The sequence below is a fragment of the Ananas comosus genome, linkage group 4 (genome assembly GCF_001540865.1).
Source record: "Ananas comosus cultivar F153 linkage group 4, ASM154086v1, whole genome shotgun sequence".
In the NCBI taxonomy this organism is placed as follows: Eukaryota; Viridiplantae; Streptophyta; class Magnoliopsida; order Poales; family Bromeliaceae; genus Ananas; species Ananas comosus.
In genome coordinates, this window is record NC_033624.1 from 6,305,251 (window position 1) to 6,329,076 (window position 23,826).

At 39.8% G+C, this 23,826-nt stretch overlaps 2 protein-coding genes and 2 long non-coding RNA genes across 4 annotated transcripts; all 4 read left to right on the forward strand.

The window, feature by feature from the left end:
• On the forward strand, positions 4,109 to 4,414 carry LOC109708812. The gene has a single exon (XM_020230649.1). It carries the CDS (start codon positions 4,109 to 4,111, stop codon positions 4,412 to 4,414), a length of 306 nt encoding a protein of 101 aa, XP_020086238.1.
• On the forward strand, positions 13,343 to 22,033 carry LOC109709585. The gene is made up of 3 exons (XR_002216147.1): positions 13,343 to 13,753; positions 14,379 to 14,424; positions 21,875 to 22,033. It is a non-coding gene; the product is annotated as an uncharacterized LOC109709585 (long non-coding RNA).
• Positions 22,057 to 22,930, forward strand: LOC109709586. Its single transcript, XM_020231884.1, has 4 exons — positions 22,057 to 22,252; positions 22,338 to 22,421; positions 22,683 to 22,736; positions 22,840 to 22,930. Exons 1-4 carry the CDS (start codon positions 22,097 to 22,099, stop codon positions 22,870 to 22,872), a joined length of 327 nt encoding a protein of 108 aa, XP_020087473.1. The 5' UTR covers positions 22,057 to 22,096; the 3' UTR covers positions 22,873 to 22,930.
• On the forward strand, positions 22,944 to 23,389 carry LOC109709588. The gene is made up of 2 exons (XR_002216148.1): positions 22,944 to 23,076; positions 23,181 to 23,389. It is a non-coding gene; the product is annotated as an uncharacterized LOC109709588 (long non-coding RNA).

Consider the following 23,826-nt stretch of genomic DNA (forward strand, 5'->3'; position numbering starts at 1 on the left):
CGGTACAAAATGTGTACCGGTACAGCCATCGACCTGTCACCGGTTACACCTCGTGCAGAATGCAATCCGAGGGTAGGCTAAGTCCAACTCTTTAGTGACTTTAGCGCTACATAAAATACTACAATTCTCGGGATTCGAACCATAGGTCGGAACACTGTCAACGACCCACCAGAAAATCTGGAAAAGCTCAGGACACAGTCCAAACACTCGAACCTCGCAATTTGCAGAGATCCAGTGTGTTACATTTGGTATGAGGTCCCTGGGCTAATAAAGAGTTGAATTACTCTATTGAATTGTGAAATTGCATTGAAATAGTGTTTTTGAGAAAACTGACTTCGATAATGCACTTTTGCAGGATAGAAGTCCGAATGTGAAATTGACAGCTTACAAACCAAATTGGGGGTAAAAGAAACTCGCTGGCGAAGTAGGCTCGGCAATCCATCGCTCCTACGCAATGATATCGCCAAAAGAAGATTTTCGGCGTCAATAGTCACGAGCGCGGGTCGCGGTTCTCGGGAAAGCGCTAGAGACGCATTTCTCTCATTCCAGAATCAAATAAAGGTGGGTTGTGCTTACCGAAGTGATTAGGTCACTTCCATGCCAAAGTAAAATATGGTTTCATTTGACGCATAAATGAATATGAATGCTAAATACACATGAGTTGGCATGTATGAATATGGGCATATGTTAATGCTAGATGACTTATAATGATTCTCATATAAATATGAATGCTAGGTGCACATGGACATGAAAGCTAGACATAGTTATGCTAGACGGATAGTTATGAATGTGAATACATATAATTGTCGATATATGAATGTGAAAACTAGACGCATAGTATGCTAAATTCATATAATCAAATATATGATATATAAATGTTGAACTTGTAAACGCCAAGGGCATGTAAGTTGAATGTGAAATGTGAAATGTGAAATGTGACATGTGAACATAGAGGTTAAAGCATATGTAGTTATCGACATGTGAAAGCGAATAGTTGATGCCTATATCTAAACGTATATGAAAGTGAATGTACTATAGTTCGAGCTATATGAAAGTCGATAATTCCAGTTGATTAGAGACCTCGATAGTAACAAGACAAGCGAGAATATGTAAATTAGAATCCTAGGAATGAACAACTAGGATGATACATAGATCGAGTGGTATGACCTAGTGGTAGTAAACATAGGTCGGACATGAACCTAGTGTCATTGGACATAGGTCAAGTAAATAAACCTAGAGTCGAGTTCTAGGTGAAAATGATATAGAACCTAGCAAGTGAACCTAGGTTATGATGTATAATGAGACTTAGTACATTTAAACTAAGTTGTGGATTTTAGTGGTATAGTGACCACTAGGAAAGGATTAGTTTCGACCAGGAGGGTCGTCAACATAGGGTAAAGTGAGTAAACCCTCAAGTTGTGAAAGTGAATTCCGGAATCCCAAGATCTGTGATGACCTTGGTATCAAGGCTAGGGCGTGTGCGACGATTTCGCCGCCGGATGGTTAGCCAGTTTGTGGATCCTACCGCCTGTTGACTGAACCACTGTCGTGGCGTGTGCGACGATTTCGCCGCCGGGTGGCTAAGTCATAGACCTAGGCTGTTGTTGGGTGAGGTGCGATTTGTTCGCCGCCAGACAGCTAGGACAGGAGTACGGTGAGCTGTTGCCAGCTGAGGTGCATGTGAGAGTTCCTTCACCTCGAGCTAGACATTGCGCAGACTATCCGCGATTGATTGACTCAAGACCGAGTCTGTTGGCATAGAGAACTAAGGTAAAGGAAACCTTAGGAAAAAATCACCAGTGAGCATAGTATGATAAAGAGTAAAAAAAATACAGAAAATAACTAATGAACGAGAATAGCTAATAAAGAAAAGAACGGCCACAAGTAAGGAATGGTTAATGCTTTAAGTAGAATCAAGTAATCTACTTACATGATTTACAGGTGTTGCATATTGCATAGCAGCGAGGCAAGGTATGGTATTATGTGTTGCATAGTTTAATATCTATCTATTTGTTGAACCAACCTACTGTTGCCTCCTTTGGACCTGGTGGGTCGAGCTCTTCCCTTGGGTGGCCGTACCCACTGGGAACTATATTTATATAGTTCTCACCCCCGTGTTGTTTTTGGGGGTATAAGTTCGCACGTGAGCGGCGCGGCGGCGCGAGGACAGAGCGTAGCTCCGTAGATAGCGCCCTACCACCGAGACCAGAGATAGAAGTACCCTGACGAAGTCAAGTTCAGAGTTCAATTTGAAAGAAGCAAACTTGTAGCAAAATTGTATAAGTTTTGTAATAACTTAAAGGTATTTGTGGTTATGTAAATATAAAATCTTGTAAATGTAAAAGAATCTCTGAGATGAATGCTTGTAATAGCATAGTTAGCATCTTATGTTTTTGATACTTATGCAGTCTACATACTTGCTACGGTTCCTGTTTGGAACCCCTTGTATTGCATTGTTTAGATTGTTGACGCCTAGAACGGACAGGGGAGGCTCTGTCCGTTCGGCGGTCTGTCGGCGTGNCTTGTAATAGCATAGTTAGCATTTTATGTTTTTGATACTTATGCAATCTACATACTTGCTATAGTTCCTGCATGGAACCTCTTGTATTGCATTGTTTAGATTGTTGACGCCTAGAACGTACAGGGGAGGCTCTGTCCGTTCGGCGGTCTGTCGGCGTGCCCGAATCCGACCAAATAGGCGGAGCTCGGGGCGTGACATAAGGATTGCATTTCAAGTGTTCTAAAATTCACATAAATCATGTTTAACATGGATTTGCTTTTAAAAAGACTTTACGAAGAGTTTAGAAACCATAGGGGCCATTTTGCCCCGTTTTCATGAAGTCAAACCCACCACAACACTCACGATCCTTCGTAAGCTCCGACGAAGGTGTCAACTAGTCTCCTAACACCCTAAAGATGTAGGAACAAAGGTCAAACGGACCATACGAACAATACAAGGCTCAATCAAAAGCAACCTAGGCTAAGGTGGAGGAAACTCACCTTAAGGGAAGAAATCCTCACTCAAACTCTAAATGGGGGCAAGAACCCTTCCAATTCAACCTAAAGGAAGGTTCTAAACCAATCAATAAGGTCCCAAAGCCCTCAAATCAAAAAGCCCCAAAACTAACCCTAGAATTCCAATCTAGGGTTCCATATAGTAAAATCTAGAAAAACTTGTATTAAATGGGGAATACAAGCTACCAACCTCAAGAGAAGCTTCAATCCAAGCTCTAAACCAAGTAGGGTTGAAGTTTGATCCTCCACAAAGCTCCAACCGCAAGCTCCAAGCCCCCAAGGTGAGAAATGAGGAAGAAGATGATGCTCCAAGGCCTCCAAGTGAGCTCCTCTCCTTTTCCTCCAACTCCTTCTTCTTCTCCTTCTCTTTCTCTCTCTAGAATCGGTGTGAAGGGGAGAAATGAGGAGGGAAGAGAGTGAAAGGGCCATATAGACCATCTAGTGCAACAAAATCCCGAAAAGCCCCTCAAAAACTCAAATTCACATCAGCTCGGTCTGGGCAGTTTTTGCCCAGAGGGACCGGTCTCCCTGACTTGGGACCGGTCTCTCAGCCTGCCCCGAAAATCCAACGTTCGGGAACCGGTCTCTCCCCGCACGGGACCGGTCTCTCCCCCTGCAGATGCACTCGGGGACCGCTCTCGCCTGCCAGGGACCGGTTGCCTCGGCAACTGCCGCAACACTGAGCTGAGGGGACCGGTCTCTCATATCAGGGACCGGTCCCCGAGAGTGAAAACTCTCAGGACTAAGCCAAAACTCTAGAGATCGAACTTTTAGGCCGGAATACCATCTACGGCCTTCCACCAAGTATGGAAAAGTTCGGAGTACACATCAAACACTCGAACCTCGCAATTTGGAAAGGTCCAGTGTGCTACAGGCACTTTATGGGCGTAGGTGGCGCTCTCCTATTCATTGGAGCGAGGTAGGTGAAAGAGTCACCCTTGGTCCGGATGTGGTGCGAGAGGCGGAAGAGAAAGTCCGTCTTGCTCGCCAACGATTATTGACGGCACAATCACAGCAACGAAGCTATGCGAATAAGCGCCAAAAGGATTTGGAGTTCGCGGTTGGCGACTGTGTGTTTCTTAAAGTGTCGCCAATGCACGGGGTGAAGCGGTTTGGCATTCGGGGGAAGTTTAGTCCCCGGTATATTGGCCCGTATGAGATTCTAAAATGGATCGGGCCGGTGGCATACAAGTTAGCATTACCGCCGAAGCTTGCTGGAGTGCACAACGTGTTCCACATATCGAATCTCTGCAAGTATTTTCGTAACTCCTCACATGTGTTGGAGTATGAGTCGGTGGAGTTGCATGAGGATGCCAGTTACGAAGAATTTTCGGTGAGCATTCTTGCTCGAGAGGAGCGGAAACTACGGAATCGGACCATTCCGTTTGTCAAAGAGTAATGGAGTAATCACTCGATGCGTGAATCCACGTGGGAGCTCGAGGAAAAGATGCGCAAGGTGTATCCTCACTTGTTCGAGCAAATGAGCTAAGGTACGTGTTGAGTTTCGCGGCCGAAACTATTTTTAAGGGGTGGGAAATGTAACGTATCACTTCCCGGTAAATCGTGCCGAGTTTCGTCGAAACGAACAGAACGCGGAGTGGAACAAGTTATAATGGGTTCTAAGTGCTTTAGAACCTATGTATATGGTATAGGGACCTGAGAGAGTAAAATTGGAAAATCTGGCCAAGTCTCAGATTTTGGACTCTCGGGGACCGGTCCCTGCGAGGAGAGACCGGTCCCCGTAGGTTGGAAAATTGCCCAACGGCTAAGTTCTAAAAATCGTGCTCTCAGGAACCGGTCCCTAGAGGAGAGACCGGTCCCTGGAGGAGAGACCGGTCCCCGTGCTCGTAGTCAGCCAAAAAGAGTGAAAATTTGGCTAAGTCCTGAGAGGTGTGCTCTCGGGGACCGGTCCCTGCGGGGAGAGACTGGTCCCCGTATGCGAAAAATGCCCAGTGAGGGCTAATTGTAAGAAATGCAATTGAGAGGGGCTTATGTGCTAATGTGACTTGATGAAGGGTTATATGTGTTAGGGCTTGTGTGAGAGCTCATTTGCTCTCAACCCTACACCAAAACACTCATCTCTCTCTCTCAAAAAAGTCTCTTTCTCTCTTCCCTTCTATCTAGAGCTTGGATCAAGGGAGGAGTTTGGAGGAGCAAGCTTGGAGAGAAAGCTTTCCAAGGTGAAGGCAAGCTTGAGCAAGAGCTTTGAAGGGAAAGCTTGGGACTCAAAGGTGAGTTTCCATGATTTGAGTTAAGGTTTTGGGTTGTAGCTTCTAGTTGAAGCATCTAGGAGCTTCTATGGTGGATTCCTCCATGATTATGCAAGGTAGGGGCTTGTTTGGGGAAGATGATAATGTACAAGAACCTAAAGTTAGGGTTTTGAGATTTTGAGGTTCAATCTTGGGATTGATCTTTTCTTAACCTAATTGGTAGGTCAACAAACGCGTTGGTGTGCTCGGTTCGGCGATACGACGAGCGTGCGCAAAGAAATTGAAGAAACGGGCTAAATTGGTACAGATCGTCGCAGCTTACAGCGTAGAGGTCTAAAAATCACGAAAAATTGGATTACGAAATCTTAGCATCACCAAAAGGTGGGGGGTGCTATCCGGAAACACCGAATTTCTCTCTATGTCTATGTTACCTTCTTTGAGCATATTGGCGTTAGCATTCATGCATATAGGGTAGTGTGATATGTGTTCTTGGTTGAATTGCATTTAGATGGTTAAAGAATATGTGAAATGATAAAGAACCATGTGAACTATGTATGAAAGAACCCTATGTGTATGTGAATGCGAGAACAGACTATGACAATAGTAAATAAAGGTGACATTGACATTAGTGACCAGATTGGCATCGAAAATGAGAACGGCTAAACAAGGTTTAACCATTGTGGCATTAGGACCATTGTGATTCAGATGTAGTGGTATATGTGATATGGTAATAACCTATCATGGGTATTGAGGCTTTGTGCATTGAGACAGGTTTGGCTACGTCCTCAAATTGAGGATTGGATCGTACTCACACATTGGTTCCGGCTTGAGAGAGGTAGCTCCTTCTCAAGCGGTGTGCTCCGGAGTGTAGACACCACGGGGAGATTACCCCGGCGAAGATCCCTCGGGTGGTTGAGCCTTGTGCCTCCCCCGGTAGACGGGATGTGTGGATTATGAGTTTGGGATGAACCAGGAGTACTCCGGGATGATTGGATAAAGGCCAAAGAGAATGAGACATGAAAATGCATGCATAATTATCATGTATTGGATTATCTATCTATCTGCTGACAGCTTCTTGCAGGCATTATATTAGTAGTACATTAGTTGGTTTGTTATCTACTTTCTTGAAATACATATGCCTAAATAGACCTAGTGGGCGAGTCGGTGCGGTCGGCGGCCGAACCCACTGGGAACTTCGTTTTAGTTCTCACACCACCACTAACCTTGCAGATCCGTGCGCGAGCGGGGCGGCGGAGGATCGAGGCAAGGGTATCGCGCCGTAGATAGTGGCGGCGGAGGATCGAGGCAAGGGTATCGCGTCGTCGCCACGCGTAGCCGCCGCCACTTTGACAGCCTACGGCCAAGCTGGCCAAGCATGGGCCGTGGCCATCATTGCTTCTGGCCTGCGTGTTGTCGCCGCCTGAAAGCGGCCATACCGCCCTCCCCCGAGTTCGGGCAACCGCCCTTGCCAGCCGCCGCTGACCCTGCGCGCCGCCGCCGCCGCCCTAGCAGCCTGCGGCCAGCCTGGGCAACTCTGGGCTGAGGAGAATTTAGTTCTTTCCCCTCACACCACCGCAGCTCGGGGCCGACACTGTCGCCTCTCTCTGGTCTCCGACGGCCCGTCGCCGCCACCCCGAGGCTTCCCCGACAGCTACTTTCCCGTTTTGCACCGCCGCGGCCATTCATGTGCTCGTGCGGGCTGGCACGGCCGGGCACAGGTGAACCGCGTCTCCAGACCCCGGCCACCATCCCCGATCCCTCCTCTGGGTCTCAGAGGAGGCCCACGCTTTTTCCCTCGTTGCTCCGGCCGCCGCCGTGGCCGGAGGGACTTGCCAAGCCCAAGTTAAGGCAGTGCGGGCTCGGGTTGCTCCAGCGCCACCGCCGCCGGACAGCGTGAGCGCCGGCTCCGCCTGGCCAGCCACACCTGTCCGCCGCTGGCGCTGGAGCTTCCTTCTAGCCGGACCGAGCCCATGCACTCCTCGGGTTTGCACAGCTAGGGCATCATTGCCCATCGCAGCGGCCGCCTCCCGTTGCCGGCCGACGCGTGCCCCGGCCTTCCTCCGTCGCCAGAAACCTCCCCCTGCCGGCGCGCCCGCCGTCCAGCCGCTGCCGGAAAAGCCGTGCTCCGCCTTGCTCTAGTGAGTGTATTTAGTGGTTTCTGCGCATGGTTTCCTGTTTAGATCACTGTTCTGGCGACCCAGGGCTGTTCCAATGCCTCCGGAGGTGAGCACGGTGGTCGTAAGTCAGTGCTGATCACAGTGCTTACCTTATTTGGGGTCAACGAGTGTCGAATGTGATAGTTTGAGGCGTTTTAGTTTCAGCCCACAGTTTTAGCTGAACTTCGTGTCATTCCTGCGCTCTCCACATGGACCGGCAGTGCTCTGAAATGTGAGCACGACCTCCAGCACACCGAGACCTGTCAGCGGGTGTCTAGGCCAGACTGGAAGATCCTCGGTTGGCGTTATCGGGCCGTAAAATCAAGAAAATCGCATAAAATGATGCGATTTTGTGTAGTCCTAGGGGCTTGTATGCAATTGTACAGATCGTGGTTGCTGTGGGTAGTGTGTGTGGGCAGCGGGTGACCTCTGGACTGATTTTCCGAGGCCCCAAGCCCTTGCGGAAATCAAAAATTGATTTTCGGTGCGTTTTTTGGAGAAATCCGCTGACGGAACGCGATTTCGGTTTGGAATTCTTCCGACGGTGCCTCATGAGCAATTGGTTTATCGCTGAGCCCTGTTGGCTGGTCACTCGCATCGTTTCGGGGGTTCAGAAACGACGGGTGAGCAATGGTGGGTTCCGGTGTGGAATTGGACACTTTCGAAAATCCGGATCGGAACGATTATCCGATGACACATCGTTTTGGAGTGAGTTTGTATCCTCGCTGCCAAGTGACATGAAAATATGTATTTAGTGGCAGCGGGCGACTCATGGTAGGAGTCGGTGCATTCGGGACAGTTCATGGGTCCCAGCGGAGTCCCGGTGCGATTTTCGGGACTCCCGCCAAGTTACGGTAGTAGGTTTTGGGAAACCGATCTCCGTGGTATTGTTTGTGGGGTTGTGGTTTCAGTGGTTGTTAGTTGTGGGTTAGATACTAACCCGGTGGACCTCCGTAGGTCCGGTTGACATTCTTTCGCAGTCAGGAGACAGACGCGACTTTCTTACAGGTGGGTATTTCGATTCGAAGTCGGTATAGTGGTGCACGCTCGGTAATATCTTCTTACTCTTGTTCTCTCATTGTTATCTTACATGTAATGCATCTGATATATGTATATATATATATATTGAGCTTTGCACCCATGTTGTTCCCGTATTTACTCTACTTGGTTGTTTCCATGTTTAGTATCATGAGTAGGAGTAGAGTAGATGTTATCTGCATGTGATATCTATGACCTGGTTGGTCGGTCCTCATATTTGGTATCTGTGACCTGGTTGATCGGTTCTCCTATTTGGTATCTGTGACCTGGTTGGTCAGTTCTCCTATTGTAAGGAAGTGAATTCTCGAAATCTGAGAGTTGGACTTCGTCCAGGATCGACTAATTGTCGAGTGGGTAGGCTTCGGATGAGCTAAAGATGCCCAAAACACAAAAAATGCTTTGGAGTTGAGTCCGCGAGAGCAAATGATGCAAAATCTGCACTTGGCAAATTCTGCTCTCGGGGACCGGTCCCTGGCGGCGGGGACTGGTTCCCGTAAGCAGGAATTCTGGCAGAGGGGAGGTCTGCGCAAAACTGCTCTCGGGGACCGGTCCCTAGTGGGAGGGACCGGTCCCATAGCTGAGGGTTGCGGCAGGTGCCTGTTAAGGATTTTTCTAAGTTGGCGGATTTCGTGAAGTCGAATGGAGTCTTGAAGAGTTGAAGATGAAGAATTGAAGCTAAGATTACAAGACTTGTGAGGCAAAGACTCGTTCGTGATGCTCGACTACTCAGGTATGTAGACTAATAGTTTGTGGTGAAATTATACTTGAGTAAAAGTGTTTAGAAGACTTAGGATTGGTTTTTAAATATAAAACTGAAAAAATTCTGAGTTTTTCAAGGTTCAGGATTCAGACCCTAAGGATGATCCGGACCCCGTAGGTCCTCTCTACGTGTACGCAGCAAGGGTCCGGACCCTCTGGTTAGGATCCGGATCCCGTAGCAGGATAATCTTGTCACGCAGCAAGGGTCCGGACCCTCTGGTTACGATCCGGACCCCATACCATGATAATCTTGTTACGCTGCAAAGGTCCGGACTCATGGGTTAGGATCCGGACCCCGTACCCTATATTTTTTGATACGCAGAGAGGGTCCGGACCCTAGCTTCACAATCCAGACCGTCAAGGTCTGGACCCTGTGTCACGCCCCGTGCCCGCCTCTTTGGTCGGATTCGGGCACGCCAACAGACCGCCGAACGGACAGGGTTTCCCCTGCACGCGGACAGAGTCTCCCCTGTACGTTCAAGGCGTCGCAATCAATACAAGTACAAGAGGTTCCAAACAGGAACAATTTTCAACAACGATTGCATAAGGAAGGTATCAAACAACATAACACATCCTATGTTATTACAATCATTCATCTCATCATTTTACATCGCATTTTTCATTACATTGATCCTAAACTTCCAAATATACAATCGATTTCTAAACATAATATTACAACTTGATTCTTTTTTTTTCTTTTCTTTTTCCTCTACCCTAGGCTATGCGACTCGGGGTACCCCTATCTGGTCTCGGTGGTAGGGCGCTAACTTCGGAGCTACGCCCTTTCCTCGCGCCGCCGCGTCGCTGGCGTGTGAACCTGTACCCCAAAACAAACAACACGGGGGTGAGACTATTGTCCATAGTGCTCAGTGGGTACACACCACCAAGGGAAAAGCTCAACCCACCAGGTCAAATGAGGCCATGCAACATGTTAGTCCAACAGATACAGGTACATATAACATCATGCGATACATGTTCATGCCTCACAAATATGCAAATTATGCAATCTTAGTCATTCTTTATCATTAGCCTTTCTTTAGAATTTGCTATTCTTTATCATTAACCTTCTTTGGAATTTACTATTCTTTATCATTAGCCTTCTTTACTCTTTATTCTTTATTTTTATTCTTTATTCTTTCTCAATTGTCATTTCTTTCCTAAGGTCACTTTACCTTACAACTATGCACTCGACTCGGTCTTGAGTCAATTCATAATAAATACAAGATCCACTTTCCAATCCATGATCCTTTAATCTCACAGCTAACCGTAGGTTTCGCCACATTAAACTTGCTCCACATTAAGTCCATCCTCGTAGGAACTCACCGCTAGGACCGTCCTGGGTTTACTCCAACCGTGATGCAAAACTCGGGAGCGCATCGCTCGAGAGGGAGCGACCGCCTCGAGCACGGAACTCATAGCAATATGATCAATCCTTAACTCTAAGGATATGTAGTTGAATTATGGCTTTACACTAACTTTAGTGTTCTTTACATACATTAGTTGCTAACTCTAGCAATCTATTGTTCTTTACCCCATTGTCAATTACTCTAGTAATTGTCATTCTTGATACAACTTGTTCTTTTGTTGCACACACTAACTCTAGTGTGCTTCATGTCACATTGGTTGCTAACTCTAGCCATTATCATTGTTCTTTACACTTGCTTGTCTTTGCACATTCACTTTACATCGCCTCTAGCCATTATCATTATTCTTTACATCACATTGCTTTGCCTTGTCTCAAGCCATTATCATTAGGTTCTCACATTACATCTCATGCATACACATAGATTATTTAGATTCTTAATCATTCTAATAAGCACGTGTACTCACATCATGCAACATTACATTATTATCATCACATTATTTTACATTATCTTTAGCCATTATCATTATTCTTTACATCACATTTATTCTTTGTTGTCCCACACTAACTCTAGTGTCCACTTTACCATTTCGAATGCCACTCGATCTATGTTCAACATGCATATATTTTGTCATCCCACTACAACAAGTATATGATTTACTGACATATTACTTGTGACATATATATAAATGACACTAAAAATTATTTTTAGCAACAAAATTTTATAAATATTACTAATTCTATTTTTTTAGCAACATTTAGACTATAATAATGCTAAATGTAAGAATCAACAACTTTTATTTTAAAATATTGCAATGATTTAGCAACATATCATAATAAATGTTACTATTAATATATTTTTTTAATTAAAATTTTCAAAAATAATAATTAAGCTCCCTCATGTACACATTTCCCGCGGCCTTTTTTTACTTCTCACATAAGCAACCTGAAAACTCTCTCACCTCCTCAACCTTTCCACCTTCTCCATCATTACATTGCTTTAATTAGCACCAACTCAACACATCACCTTAATTCCTTTCCTTGCTATTCCCGTCCGATGTTGGCATCTTGCCATTTCCGACCTCGTCGCCGGCTTCCACCTCGCTAATCTTGCTATGGCCCGGCGTGGCTTCTAACCACATCATTGCCGTCAACCTCGCTACGGGCCCACTTGCCGCCGGCGTCGCTTCTAACCACATAATAGCCATCGACTTTGCCGTGCCCCCACTTGCCGTCGGTGTCACTTTTAACCACATCATCGTCGTCGACCTTGCCGTGCCCCCACTTGCCGTCGGCATCGTTTCTAACCACATCATCACCGTCTACCTCTCCAACCACTCCGACACTGTACCTTGGAATATCTATGACATTCTGACTCCGCATGCATACCTTCTTTGGCACCCATAAGCTATGGTTTTTTTCTCTATTTCATTTTTCTTGGTCTATATTTTTTTAATTTTTCTCTATTATATTAAGAATTTTTTTAAACTAGTTTTGCATATAGTTTTTTAGGAATTAATTAAAAAATCTCTCTAAAAAAACAATTTCAGAGAAGAACTACCAAATTTATTTAATTAAATTTCTCATTTTTTTTTGGTTGTTGTTGTAGAAGCACTTTGCGCCATTTTACAGTTCACTTAAGAATAATAATCCACACTAGCTTAATTAACTTTCATCTTAGTATACTGACATGGAGAGATCTAGATTAAATAATGACAACGTAGATTCGCAAATGAGAATCTACTTATCCTTTGTAGCAAAACTGTTTAATTCATGGTACATTGGAATATCTACAACTTTCCGACTCCGCATACCTTCTTTGGCACCCATAAACTATGATTTTTTTCTCTATTTCATTTTCCTTGCTCTATGTTTTTTAATTTTTCTCTATTATATTAAAAAAAATTTTAAACTAGTTTTGCATATAGTTTTTTAGGAATTAATTAAAATTTGGTGTTAGGTTCCTTCCATAAAAATTAATTTTTTACATAAGTAAGTGAATGGTTCCTATTATTAAGGAATTGAATATTTGAGGATTTCCTATGAAACTCAGATTTTACTAAGGTATATATATAAGGAATTTTTTTTGCATGGATAATATTGTAAAAGCATGTATGCGTATATATTTATGGTTTATAGAAGTAAAGCTCATAACTGAATAGTAAACCAAATATTTCATATAACAGTGTGGATTAAGGATGTCAACGGGTCGGGTTTGGGTCGGGTTTTTAAAAACCCGAATCCGAACCCGAAAACCAAATTAAAACCCATACCCGGACATGAACCCAACAGGTTTTAAAAATTCATAACCATATCCGTACTATTATTAGTTAAGTTTATTATTATTAGTTAAGTTTATTTTTTAAAAAAGAACAAAATAAGTAGCATACTATTTTTCTCTGAAAGCAAAAATAAAAAAGTTGTATAAACCGTAAAACCCAGCATAGTGTTAAGTGAATTTTAGCTTAAGAAAATTTCATCGGAAGTATTTTAAAAAATAAAACAAAATGACAACAATTTCTTTTGAGAACCACTAACTAAAAGAATATTGCTAGATTCTTTTGCCTCTTCCTGGATGATAGGAAGCCATTGCCAATAAACAAAGATTTCAATTAGAATTATACAAACAATTCATTTCCTTTTGTTGTACACCTCCCATCTCCTCATACATCATTAAGTATAAGATATTTTTCCTTTTCCATTAATCAAAGCCTCTACTTTAGACCTAATTTAATTCTAGCCAAGCCAAAATCCAATATCTTCGGGTTCATTTCTCTTTAAGTGGATGACCTTAAACCTAGAATAATTATGAAGATAGATGAGCCATTTTGCAAGTCCTTCTACAATGTAAAAGCTCTTTTGTCAATCTAATTATGCTTTTTTGATTAAATTTGCAACTAGAATAATTCCTTAAGTAGAATATATATATATATATATATATATATATGTCAACTGAATATGGCCTTACTTAAGGGACTTGAAATGCAATTAAATATATAGAAATTCAAGCTTTTGTTGGGCATGTATTCACATATCAATATTTTCTCTTCTTTTTGGATGCAGTAACCAAGGAGCTTGACTAGATTCCTGTGCTGGAGCTTGGCGATAAGTGTGATCTCATTTTCAAGCACTTCGAGCCCTTGTCCTGAACTACTCAACAACCTCTTTACCACAATTGAGCCACTAGACCTTCAAGAAATCCTAAATTGCCGGTAAGCAAATATTAGCAAATTAGCATGCTATGAAATTTGAGTTCTATTACAACAATGCTAGTTCAAAAGTCTTCCAATTATTGTCTTCAATTGGCTAATTTTAGTCAATAAGAGTTATTTAAGTCCATCACTGCCATGCAAATATAAACTAGGAATCAGCTATAAGAGTTATAGCTGAAGGAAAATTAGTATAGATTCTGAAAATGAAAACTTCTGTCAATCGCATGATAAGGAGTCCAAAAAAAATAAAAAAAGAAAATGAAAAGTTCTTGCTTGAATTTTTCTTTAGCTCTTAAGCCCTAGGCCACACAAAAAGATCTTGCACTTCATCAACACCAGCTTGGAGACCATAAAGGTTCCCAAATTAAAATGAAAACCTGATGTCATTCAGATATGTTGAAGCATAAGCATTGCATGAACAATTCTTAGTACACTAGGCTTTTATTGATACATAGACTCAAGTTTTGATCCTTGGAGGAGGAAATAGAGAACTTTACATTCCTTAGCTTTAAGAATCCATCCCTATTACTCATGCATTCTGATTGTACTTTTCTTATGCACCCATTTAATGATCCTCTAACTAGATTTATTAAGGCTAACACTTAGTTTTTGTCATTTCCTACAGTATTAGGCATTAATCCCATGGATAAGACTTGGATCAATGAACCAAGGTTTGCTTGAGCCACTATGTATTTATTCAATAGTAGTAAATGCATAATTTGAACATATCAATTAACTTTCATTTGAAAAATATAGGGCAAGTGAAAAATATCTATATGGAGTTACAAAGTTTCTTGATTTTGCTTTTCTCAAAGCATCTCGAGAGGGGTTAATCCTTTGCCCCTGTAATAATTGCAATAATCACCTTTGGAAAGATAGAGAGGCTATTCTTGAACATTTAATTTGTGATGGTTTTTCAAAGAATTATACATACTGGATTTATCATGGAGAAGATATTACTTCATCTTCCTCTACACATCATTATGACAAAACGGAACCACTGGACAACGTACATGCAATGTTGAATGAAGCTTTTGGTAATATTCACGAAATTGATGAAGAAATAGCACCAAAAGATGATGATTGCCACGAAAATCCTAATGAAGAGGCAAAGAAATTTTACAAATTACTTGAAGATTCAGAGCAAGAGTTATACCCTGGTTGTAAGAGGTTCTCAAAACTCGCTTTCATTATTCGATTGTTTCACATAAAGTGTCTTAATGGATGGAGCAATAGTTCATTCACAATGTTACTTACTTTACTCAAAGAGGCACTTCCTGAGGGTGAAACACTCCCAAGTTCCTTTTATGAAGTCAAAAAAATCATTAACAACTTAGGGTTAGGGTATACAAAAATTGATGCTTGCCCAAATGACTGTCAACTATATTATAAGGAGACTGCTAATTCAGACTCATGTGCTATTTGTGGTACTTCACGATGGAAATCGACTGAAAATGATGTAGAAAGTAATGCATCGGCTATTACTAAGAAAAAGGTCAAAAAAATTTCAGCCAAAGTTTTACGCCATTTTCCTTTAAAACCAAGACTACAAAGGTTGTTCAAGTCATCAAAAACATCATCACTAATGAGATGGCATCAAGAGCATCGAACAAATGATGGAGTTATGAGGCATCCTGCTGATTCTCCCGCATGGAAAACATTTGATTTTGAACATAAAGAGTTTTCTTCTGAACTTAGAAATGTTAGACTTGGCTTGGCAAGCGATGGTTTCAATCCTTTCCGAACAATGAGCACAACGCATAGTACATGGCCTGTTATTTTGATACCATATAATCTACCGCCTTGGATGTGCATGAAGCAATCATATTTAATATTGTCGTTGCTTATTCCCGGTCCAAATGCACCTGGAAATGATATTGATGTATATTTACAACCTTTAATTGATGAACTGAATGATCTTTGGCTAAATGCATTGCAAACTTATGATGCTTCAAAGAAGCAAAACTTTCAGTTGCATGCTGCATTACTATGGACTATAAGTGATTTTCCTGGATATGCTAACTTATCGGGATGGAGTACTAAAGGCCGTTTGGCATGCCCTTCATGTAATGTAAACACAGACTCACGCTATTTGAAGCATGGTCGAAAGTTTTGCTATATGGGTCATCGTCGATTTTTAGAACGAAATCACAAATTTCGACGTGATAGAATATCTTCTGACGGAAACCCAGAGGTTAGAGATGCGCCACTTCCATTATCTAGTTCTCAGATAGTGGATCAGCTAAAAAATGTCCAAAATGAATTTGGTAAGTCAAACCATAGTTGTAAAGGTAAGAAGAAACAAGGACGAGATATTATGTCACACAATTGGAAGAAAAAGAGTATATTCTTCTCTTTACCATATTGGGAAAAACTTCTTATACGTCATAATTTAGATGTGATGCACATTGAGAAGAATGTAAATGATAATGTGCTTTGGACATTATTAAATGCAGATGGTAAAACAAAGGATAATATAAAGTCTCGTCTTGATATGCAGCTTATGGGCATTAGAGAGTCACTGCATTTGAGGCAAAATGGAAGCAAAACTATAGTTCCTTTAGCATGCTTTGCACTTTCTAGAGAAGAAAAAAGTATCTTTTTGAAGTTATTGAAGTCTATCAAAGTTCCTGATGGGTATGCTGCAAATATTTCGAGATGCGTGCATTTAAAGGACCGTAAGATTATTATAGGATTGAAAAGTCATGACAATCACATATTGATGCAACAACTACTTCATTTTGCTCTTCGGAGTGTTTTACCAAAAAATGTAAGTTGTGCACTCATGGAATTAAGTGGTTTCTTCATAGATCTATGTTCTAAATCTCTTAAAGGGAAGGAACTTCAAATATTAGACTCTCGTATAGTCTTAACACTTTGTAAATTAGAAAGGATCTTCCCACCAGCATTTTTTGATATTATGGTTCATTTGCCTATACATCTTGCATACGAGGCTAGGATAGCCGGATCGGTGCAATATCGATGGATGTATCCAATTGAAAGGTAATTAAATATTTTGAAATAGCTTATATGGTTCGTGTGTGAGTCTATTAAAGCTCAACTATACATACAAACATACATACATACATACATATGTATGATGTATGTATATATATGTGTGTATGTACATATACATATTACCATCTTAATTATAGTATCTTACACTTAATAAACTTATAGGTTCTTTTTTACCTTGAAATCCTATGTGCGCAACCGAAGTCACCCTGAAGGTTCAATTGCGGAAGGGTACTTAGCTGAAGAAAGTTTAGCCTTTTGTTCACAATATTTTCAAGGTGTTGAGACGAGGTTCTGTCACGCCCCGGGGTCCCTTTTCAGTTTAAAACAAAGCGGAAAGCGACTGAAATTTTTTTTTTTTTTTTGAAAACCTGACCCCAGGGTATGCCAGATCCGCCACAAATACAGGGAATCCACTGTTCACACGGACAGAGTCTCCCCTATATTTGCACGGCGTCGATCAAATACACAGTACAACCAGGANGAAAACTAAAAATCGCGTATCTTCTCCATTTTAGCTCATTTTCGTCCGAAACTTGACGAGTGCTTATGTAATTAAATTACACACATAAACATCATCAACAGAGAGTTTAGTTGCACTGTCAAAAAATCTCAGTCCTTACAGGTTCAATCGACCACGAAGAAATTACGAAGGTGAATTTGAACTTGAAAAACATCCGTTATTTCCTTTGTCTCCAAATGGTCGAGCTGTAGGACATAGCGAGATGTTTGATCTGGACGAAACTTCATGGCTACAAGCACATCGCTATATTCTATTTAATTGCGACATTGTTTCTCCATACCTTCAGTAAGATGAGTTACAACTCAAATTAATCCATAGTTTTTCTATACCAATGGCATTAAATATTGGACCCTAATTTTGATATAATTGTATTTACTTGTAGAAAACATGTTGAAGGAATTAAAGGTAGAAAGCGTCGAATGCGACAAATGGAGGTTGAGCGTGTCCATAGTAGTTCATTTCATGAATGGTTTAGAGAACATGTAGGTCAACAATCCTTATACTAGTTAAGCATATTTATTTATTTATTTTTGGCTTAGACGCGAATAGAATATTTACTAAACTTTTGAGATGTTTTTTTTGTGAACTAGATTTACAAATTACTTGAAGCAAGGAGTGATGTAGTTTCAGAAGAAATCATCTCATTGGCCCGTGGTCCTCAAAAAGCTGCAAAGAGATTTAAGGGCTACATAATTAATGGGTTTAGATTCCACACTAAAGAACGTGAAACAAATAGAAAAATCCAAAATAGTGGAGTTGTTATCATTGCTAGTACATCAAGTTATGCTAGTGCTAAAGATAAGAAGCCAATGACAGGAGATGTCACATATTATGGTATCCTCACGGACATTATAGAATTGAACTACTATGAGCATTTTAAAGTGGTGTTGTTTAAATGTGATTGGGCAAATGTACACTCACAAGGCAAAGGAGTGAAGAAAGATGATTACGGGTTCACACTTTTAAACTTTAGTCGACTATTATTTAATGGAAATCAATTATCTGACGAACCTTTCATATTAGCAAGTCAAGCGAAGCAAGTTTTCGATGTACAAGATCCTATCGAAAAGGAATGGCGGATTGTTGTTCATACAAAACCAAGGGACTTTTTTGATATGGAAGCAGATGTTCTTACAGATGACATAGAGTTTCAAGTGGATAATGACACCCCGAAAAATATCATGAATGAGATAGAAGAAGAATTCAGTTGGAATAGAAATGATGTCCCTGAACTTACAATTGACACACCTATAATCAACACTTTTGATTTTCAAGAAAACACTCACGAAGATGCACAGTTCGAGGAAGATAATAATTAAATTGACTCTACAAGTGTAGGTATATATTGATTTTTCATTTAATAATCTATTCTATTAGTTTATATTATTTTACTATTTATTAATATATGTTGTTTTTATTTGCAAATCATAAATCTTTATCTGTACAAACTGATATAGCTAATCTTGATTTCTTATATGCAGGTGTCAACTATGAGAAACAAAAAGGGTAAAGAGAAGATTTCAACAGAATCATGTTTTGACCAAAAAGAGTACGATGAGATGCTGCTAGATCGGGATAACCAAATACATCATTCTTGGTTGAACCAATCTCTTTCTTTTAACCCTCAAAATCATATCCAACCATCACTTGAACATGAACTTCATCGCTACCTATCTCAACTAGTTGGTAATTTGCACCAAGATGAGCAATCATTGCCTAAACAAATCCAAGTAGAGAAAAGTCATGATTTTGCAAGATCACAATCTGAACAAGTAGAGTTGCAACCAGCAAATGAATGCTCACTACAACCTGAAATTATCAAGTTATTTCAAAGCTTCCAACAACATCAAGTGACTCAGAATTTGCTTGAAAACATGCAAGTTGAAAATTTTCAACCTGAAAGAGGCCCTTCTTATCATGACCATTCTAGACATTGTGATTCCTTACAAAATCCAAACAATTTTGAAGACTCTGAAGAAGATGATGATATATGCAATAGTAAGCCACTCTCCCAATATTTTTTAAATTTTAAATCTACAGCACTCTCAAATCCATTATATTACTTCCAATTGAATTGAGTTATAGTCTCTTTTAGTTTACTCTATTTTTGTATAAGATGCATCTTGTCACGCCCCGGGACCGATACCAATTTGGCCCGACCCGAGCACATCAAACAGACGCCGAACGGACAGAGTTTCCCCTATCCGTCCAAGGCTCATCACATGTACATTTTCATCAATAGAGAAAAGCACTAGCGGAAACATACATAAACGGCTTACACGAGGGTAAGCAATAGCCATTAGTGAAAGAAAGGAAGACTAGACATTCGCTTGTACTATGATTCAATTTAGATCATATACATACATTCAACTTGTAATTTTTTTGAATTCCTTACATTTCGTTTCATCATTTCTTTCTTACATCACATTTACCTCAAAATACACATTACATTCTTTTCCTTGCTTTATACATTAACATCTAGTATGAACGATACTCAAGGCACGAGCTCCCGCCAGCGAGGGGGAGCCCGCTACGCGAGGCCTCAATACGTAGTGCCCAACCTCATTTGGGCTTCCTGCCAGGATCGCCCACTCAAGGACGCTACTACCTGAATTACACTTCGTTCAATTACACCGCTATGGGGGCCCAATCGGAACTCTAATTTCTTGTTTCTCGTTTCTTGTTTCACGTTTCCTGTTCTTGTTTCTCATTTCACTTTTCTTATTTCTTAAACGTATTAGACGTATACAATTACAACTCGTATAAGGAACGAATAACAAGTCCGTATAATCGTAGTACAACATCTTACCAATGATATAAAGTCGAATAGGAAAGATAATACGGACTCAATCGGGATCACCCTTTCAACCCTACAACTCCGGCTTGGGTGACCCTTGAAACAACATCAAGAGTGGGGTGATAAAGGTGTCTCGGCCCTGGCTCGCTCGGCCGCTCGCTGGCTCCATTTCCATAGCGCGGAATCAGTCTCCGGTGGTTTCAACCCAAAGTAAAACATCATTTCATGGGATACAAGTAGAAAACATAAACTACTAAGTCTNGGACCGGTCTCTCCCACCAGGGACCGATCCCCGAGAGCTCAAAATCTGCAGTTTTGCAGATTTTATTCTATAGCTCTCGAAAACCTCCCGTAACTCACTTTTACTCATTTTAACACCTTCGGACTTTCCGAAGTGTACCATCCTCGCACTTTGGTCAATTTGACTAAAGTTCGATATTTATTTCCCGAATTTTCGGTATATTACACATCTAAACTTATGTATAGGTAGCAACAAACAAAATTTTCTTTTTTATATTAATAGAAGCATGTGATAGGATTTCGAAGTAGAATTTTGAAATAAGATATATTTGGATAGATTAGAATGTTATTTTTTTACTTGTATATAGCAATAAAAATTTACATTTTGTTATTGATAGAAAGTGAATAACTATTTTGATTTGTTGGACAGAGTCTTCTCATGCATCACAAAAGACTCCAGGCCGTACAAAGTTGCTCAAATTATTTAAAAGGACTTCTCCGAAACCTATAAAACTTAATGAGTTTGGGCAACCTATTGGAAAAGTAGCAGCCACATTAAGTAACTTTTTGGGGCTAATGGCAAGAAATGGACAAATAATTCCTCTAAGTTATAAAGATTGGAGAGTTGTTCCAAATTCAACTAAGGATATTATGTGGATGATTGTACAGGTGTAGGAAATTTGCTTTTTTTTTTCTTTGCAGGCCATATTTTTCATATGATGTTTTATTGATATTTCTTTTCTCTTTGTCTAGAAAAAATTTCAAATTTCAGAAGAAGGAAGAGATTGGGTTATTATGTCCATAGGAAAAGAATGGAGGGAGTTCAAAAGCAAACTAAAAAAACTTCACTATGATACTCATAAAACTTACGAGGAAAAGATAGCAGCTTGTGATTCTCGAGTACACGCGAAAGAATGGGAATTTCTTGTTAAGCACTGGGACTCTCAAGTAGGACAGGTATGAATGTTACTTTTTAACTTGATTTTGATAGTTTGGGGTCAGCGAATAACTTTATTTATTAGACATCGAAAAATTGATCTTTACTATTTTGTATGTAATTGATTTTTTCTGTTGCTATAAATAGCTCTACACAAGCTTTGCATTAAATTTTAGATAGTATTCAATGAAATATTATTCTAATTACTTCTTTGAGCACATGTACATTTATTCTAATAGGAACGTAGTGCCAAAAATAAAGCTAGCCGTGCAATGCTAAAAACCACACATACAGCAGGCACAAAAAGCTTCGCAAGAGTTCGTGCTGAGGTAAACTTAATCCTCTCAATTATAGTCTTTTCATTACTAACACTTTTATAGATTTTTGATTGTTATTGAAAGTTTAATTTCTAAATATTGTTAGATGGCAAAGAAAAATAATCATATTCAACCGAGAAGACATGAGCTCTACATAAGAACGCACACCAAGAAGAATGGCAAGCCTTTAAATGCGTATTGCTCGAAAATCATGGTATGTCTTTAGATTTGGACAAATTTTAGTTATAAAAGTTGTTTGAATTAGTCAAGTATAATTTCTTACTTTTTATAGTAAAATATTGGAGATTTAGTTCCATTATATCCTGAAGTTGCACAAAGAGATCCATCTCGAAATGACCTTTTATCGCTGCTACTTAAAGAGAAAAGTACTCAACTTCATTGTCATGGATTGGGTCCTATTCCAGATGAACTTCGAAAATCAAAGACAACTCGTGCTGATAATATTCGAATGCTTTCTGAGACCAAAAAAGAAGCCGAGGAGGAGAAACGTGTAATGCAATCAGAATTAGTAGATATGAGACAAAAATATGAAGATATACACAAGGAAATGATGACAATGAAGGCATGGGTAGAATCAATAGGTAAAAGGCCTCAAGACCATTTCATACTAGGAGAAGGAATATCATGCGTTCCACAAGGCCTCAAACTAGTAAGCATAATTTATAAATAATTTTATCTTTTTTGATGTATATGAAAAACTAATATATCATCTAACTTTTTTTTCTCCAATTTAGAAATGCACTGATCTTCCTTATAATGGATCACCTAATAATCAGGCAACCTCTTCTCATTCTAGTTATGAAGCACCACCAACTCAGGTATTTTATCATCTCAAATGGCTTTTCTTGAGTAATCTTGCTAAAACTCAAAATTTTCAACCAAAATTAATTAGTTAGTTTTAATATTTTGCTAACCAATTTTAGATGACAAGAAGATTATTAATTGCTATTGCCTATTTTGTTAGTTAATTTAATTTCTATTTTTAACAAAGTGACATCGCTAGTTATTTTGTTTCTCTCTTTTTAAAGGCATAAACTAATCTTAGAATCTGAAAATTGTTAATTCTAATTATATCGTAGGTGTATCGAGCTAAGAATATCTCAAAGAGAGTCCACGCTGTATCAAATATTATGGTTATCTTCTATCTCTTATTCTTTTTATGTTATCATGATGATTTTTTTCTCTACAACATATATAAGTTTAAATTACTATATTTGTTTATTCACTTATTGTTAGATTGGAACTGAAGTTTACTTGAGGAGTTTATAAAAACCTCACAATCATGTAGCACAAGGTTATCTTTTGAGTAAAGATCCAACTACAAGAGTAGGTGGGTTCGAATTAGGACCACAGTGTTGGGAGATTCAAATTGATGTGCCAATAGTACGCAATGAACCACTACTTAGACCATATAGTAGCTATCAAACAATTGGAGATGCTGTTGGAGCAACTGTTGCTTGGCCATATACTTTTGTAAGGATGAGTTATCTCAACCATATTTTATTTTTTCAATTATCTTTCATCATCTATAGCCTATTATATATATATGTTTAATTTGCTTTTTGTTCTTTTCACAGGTTAAGTGCAAGTAGTGCATGATATTGTGTTCATCTCCGCGCAATATATTTTGAACCTGTTAGAAACAAAAAGACATGGAGCACATTTCTTATAATTTTGTGATGATCACTTTTATATGTTACTACTTATAGTGCAGAACATGTATTTAACAAATATAATCTTGGAATATTTTGGCATATTAGATGTATAATCTTGAGATATTTTGGCATGATGTTGTGTTCATCTCCGCACTATACATTTTGTATCTGTTGGAATCGAAAAGCTGTGGAGCATATTTCTTATAATTTTGTCATGATCAGTTTATATGTTACTACTTATATATTGAAGAATATGTAGGTTAAATATGCAATTTATGATATTTTTGGTTGAATTGCACTTTTATATATTGTAACTTTTATTGATCTTGTAATTTTATATGCATAAATAGTTTATTATTGAATGACAATTAGCTAAAATATTATTTATAATTTTTTAATGCATTATCTATTATTCAATATTTAAAAATTAGTATAATATTTAGTGATATTTGAATTTAGATGTTGGATATTAAATTATAAATAGCAATATTTAGTAATGTTGGGAATAGTTGCTTTATACTAACATTAGCAACATTTAGTAATGTTGGGAATGGTTAAATTATACCAA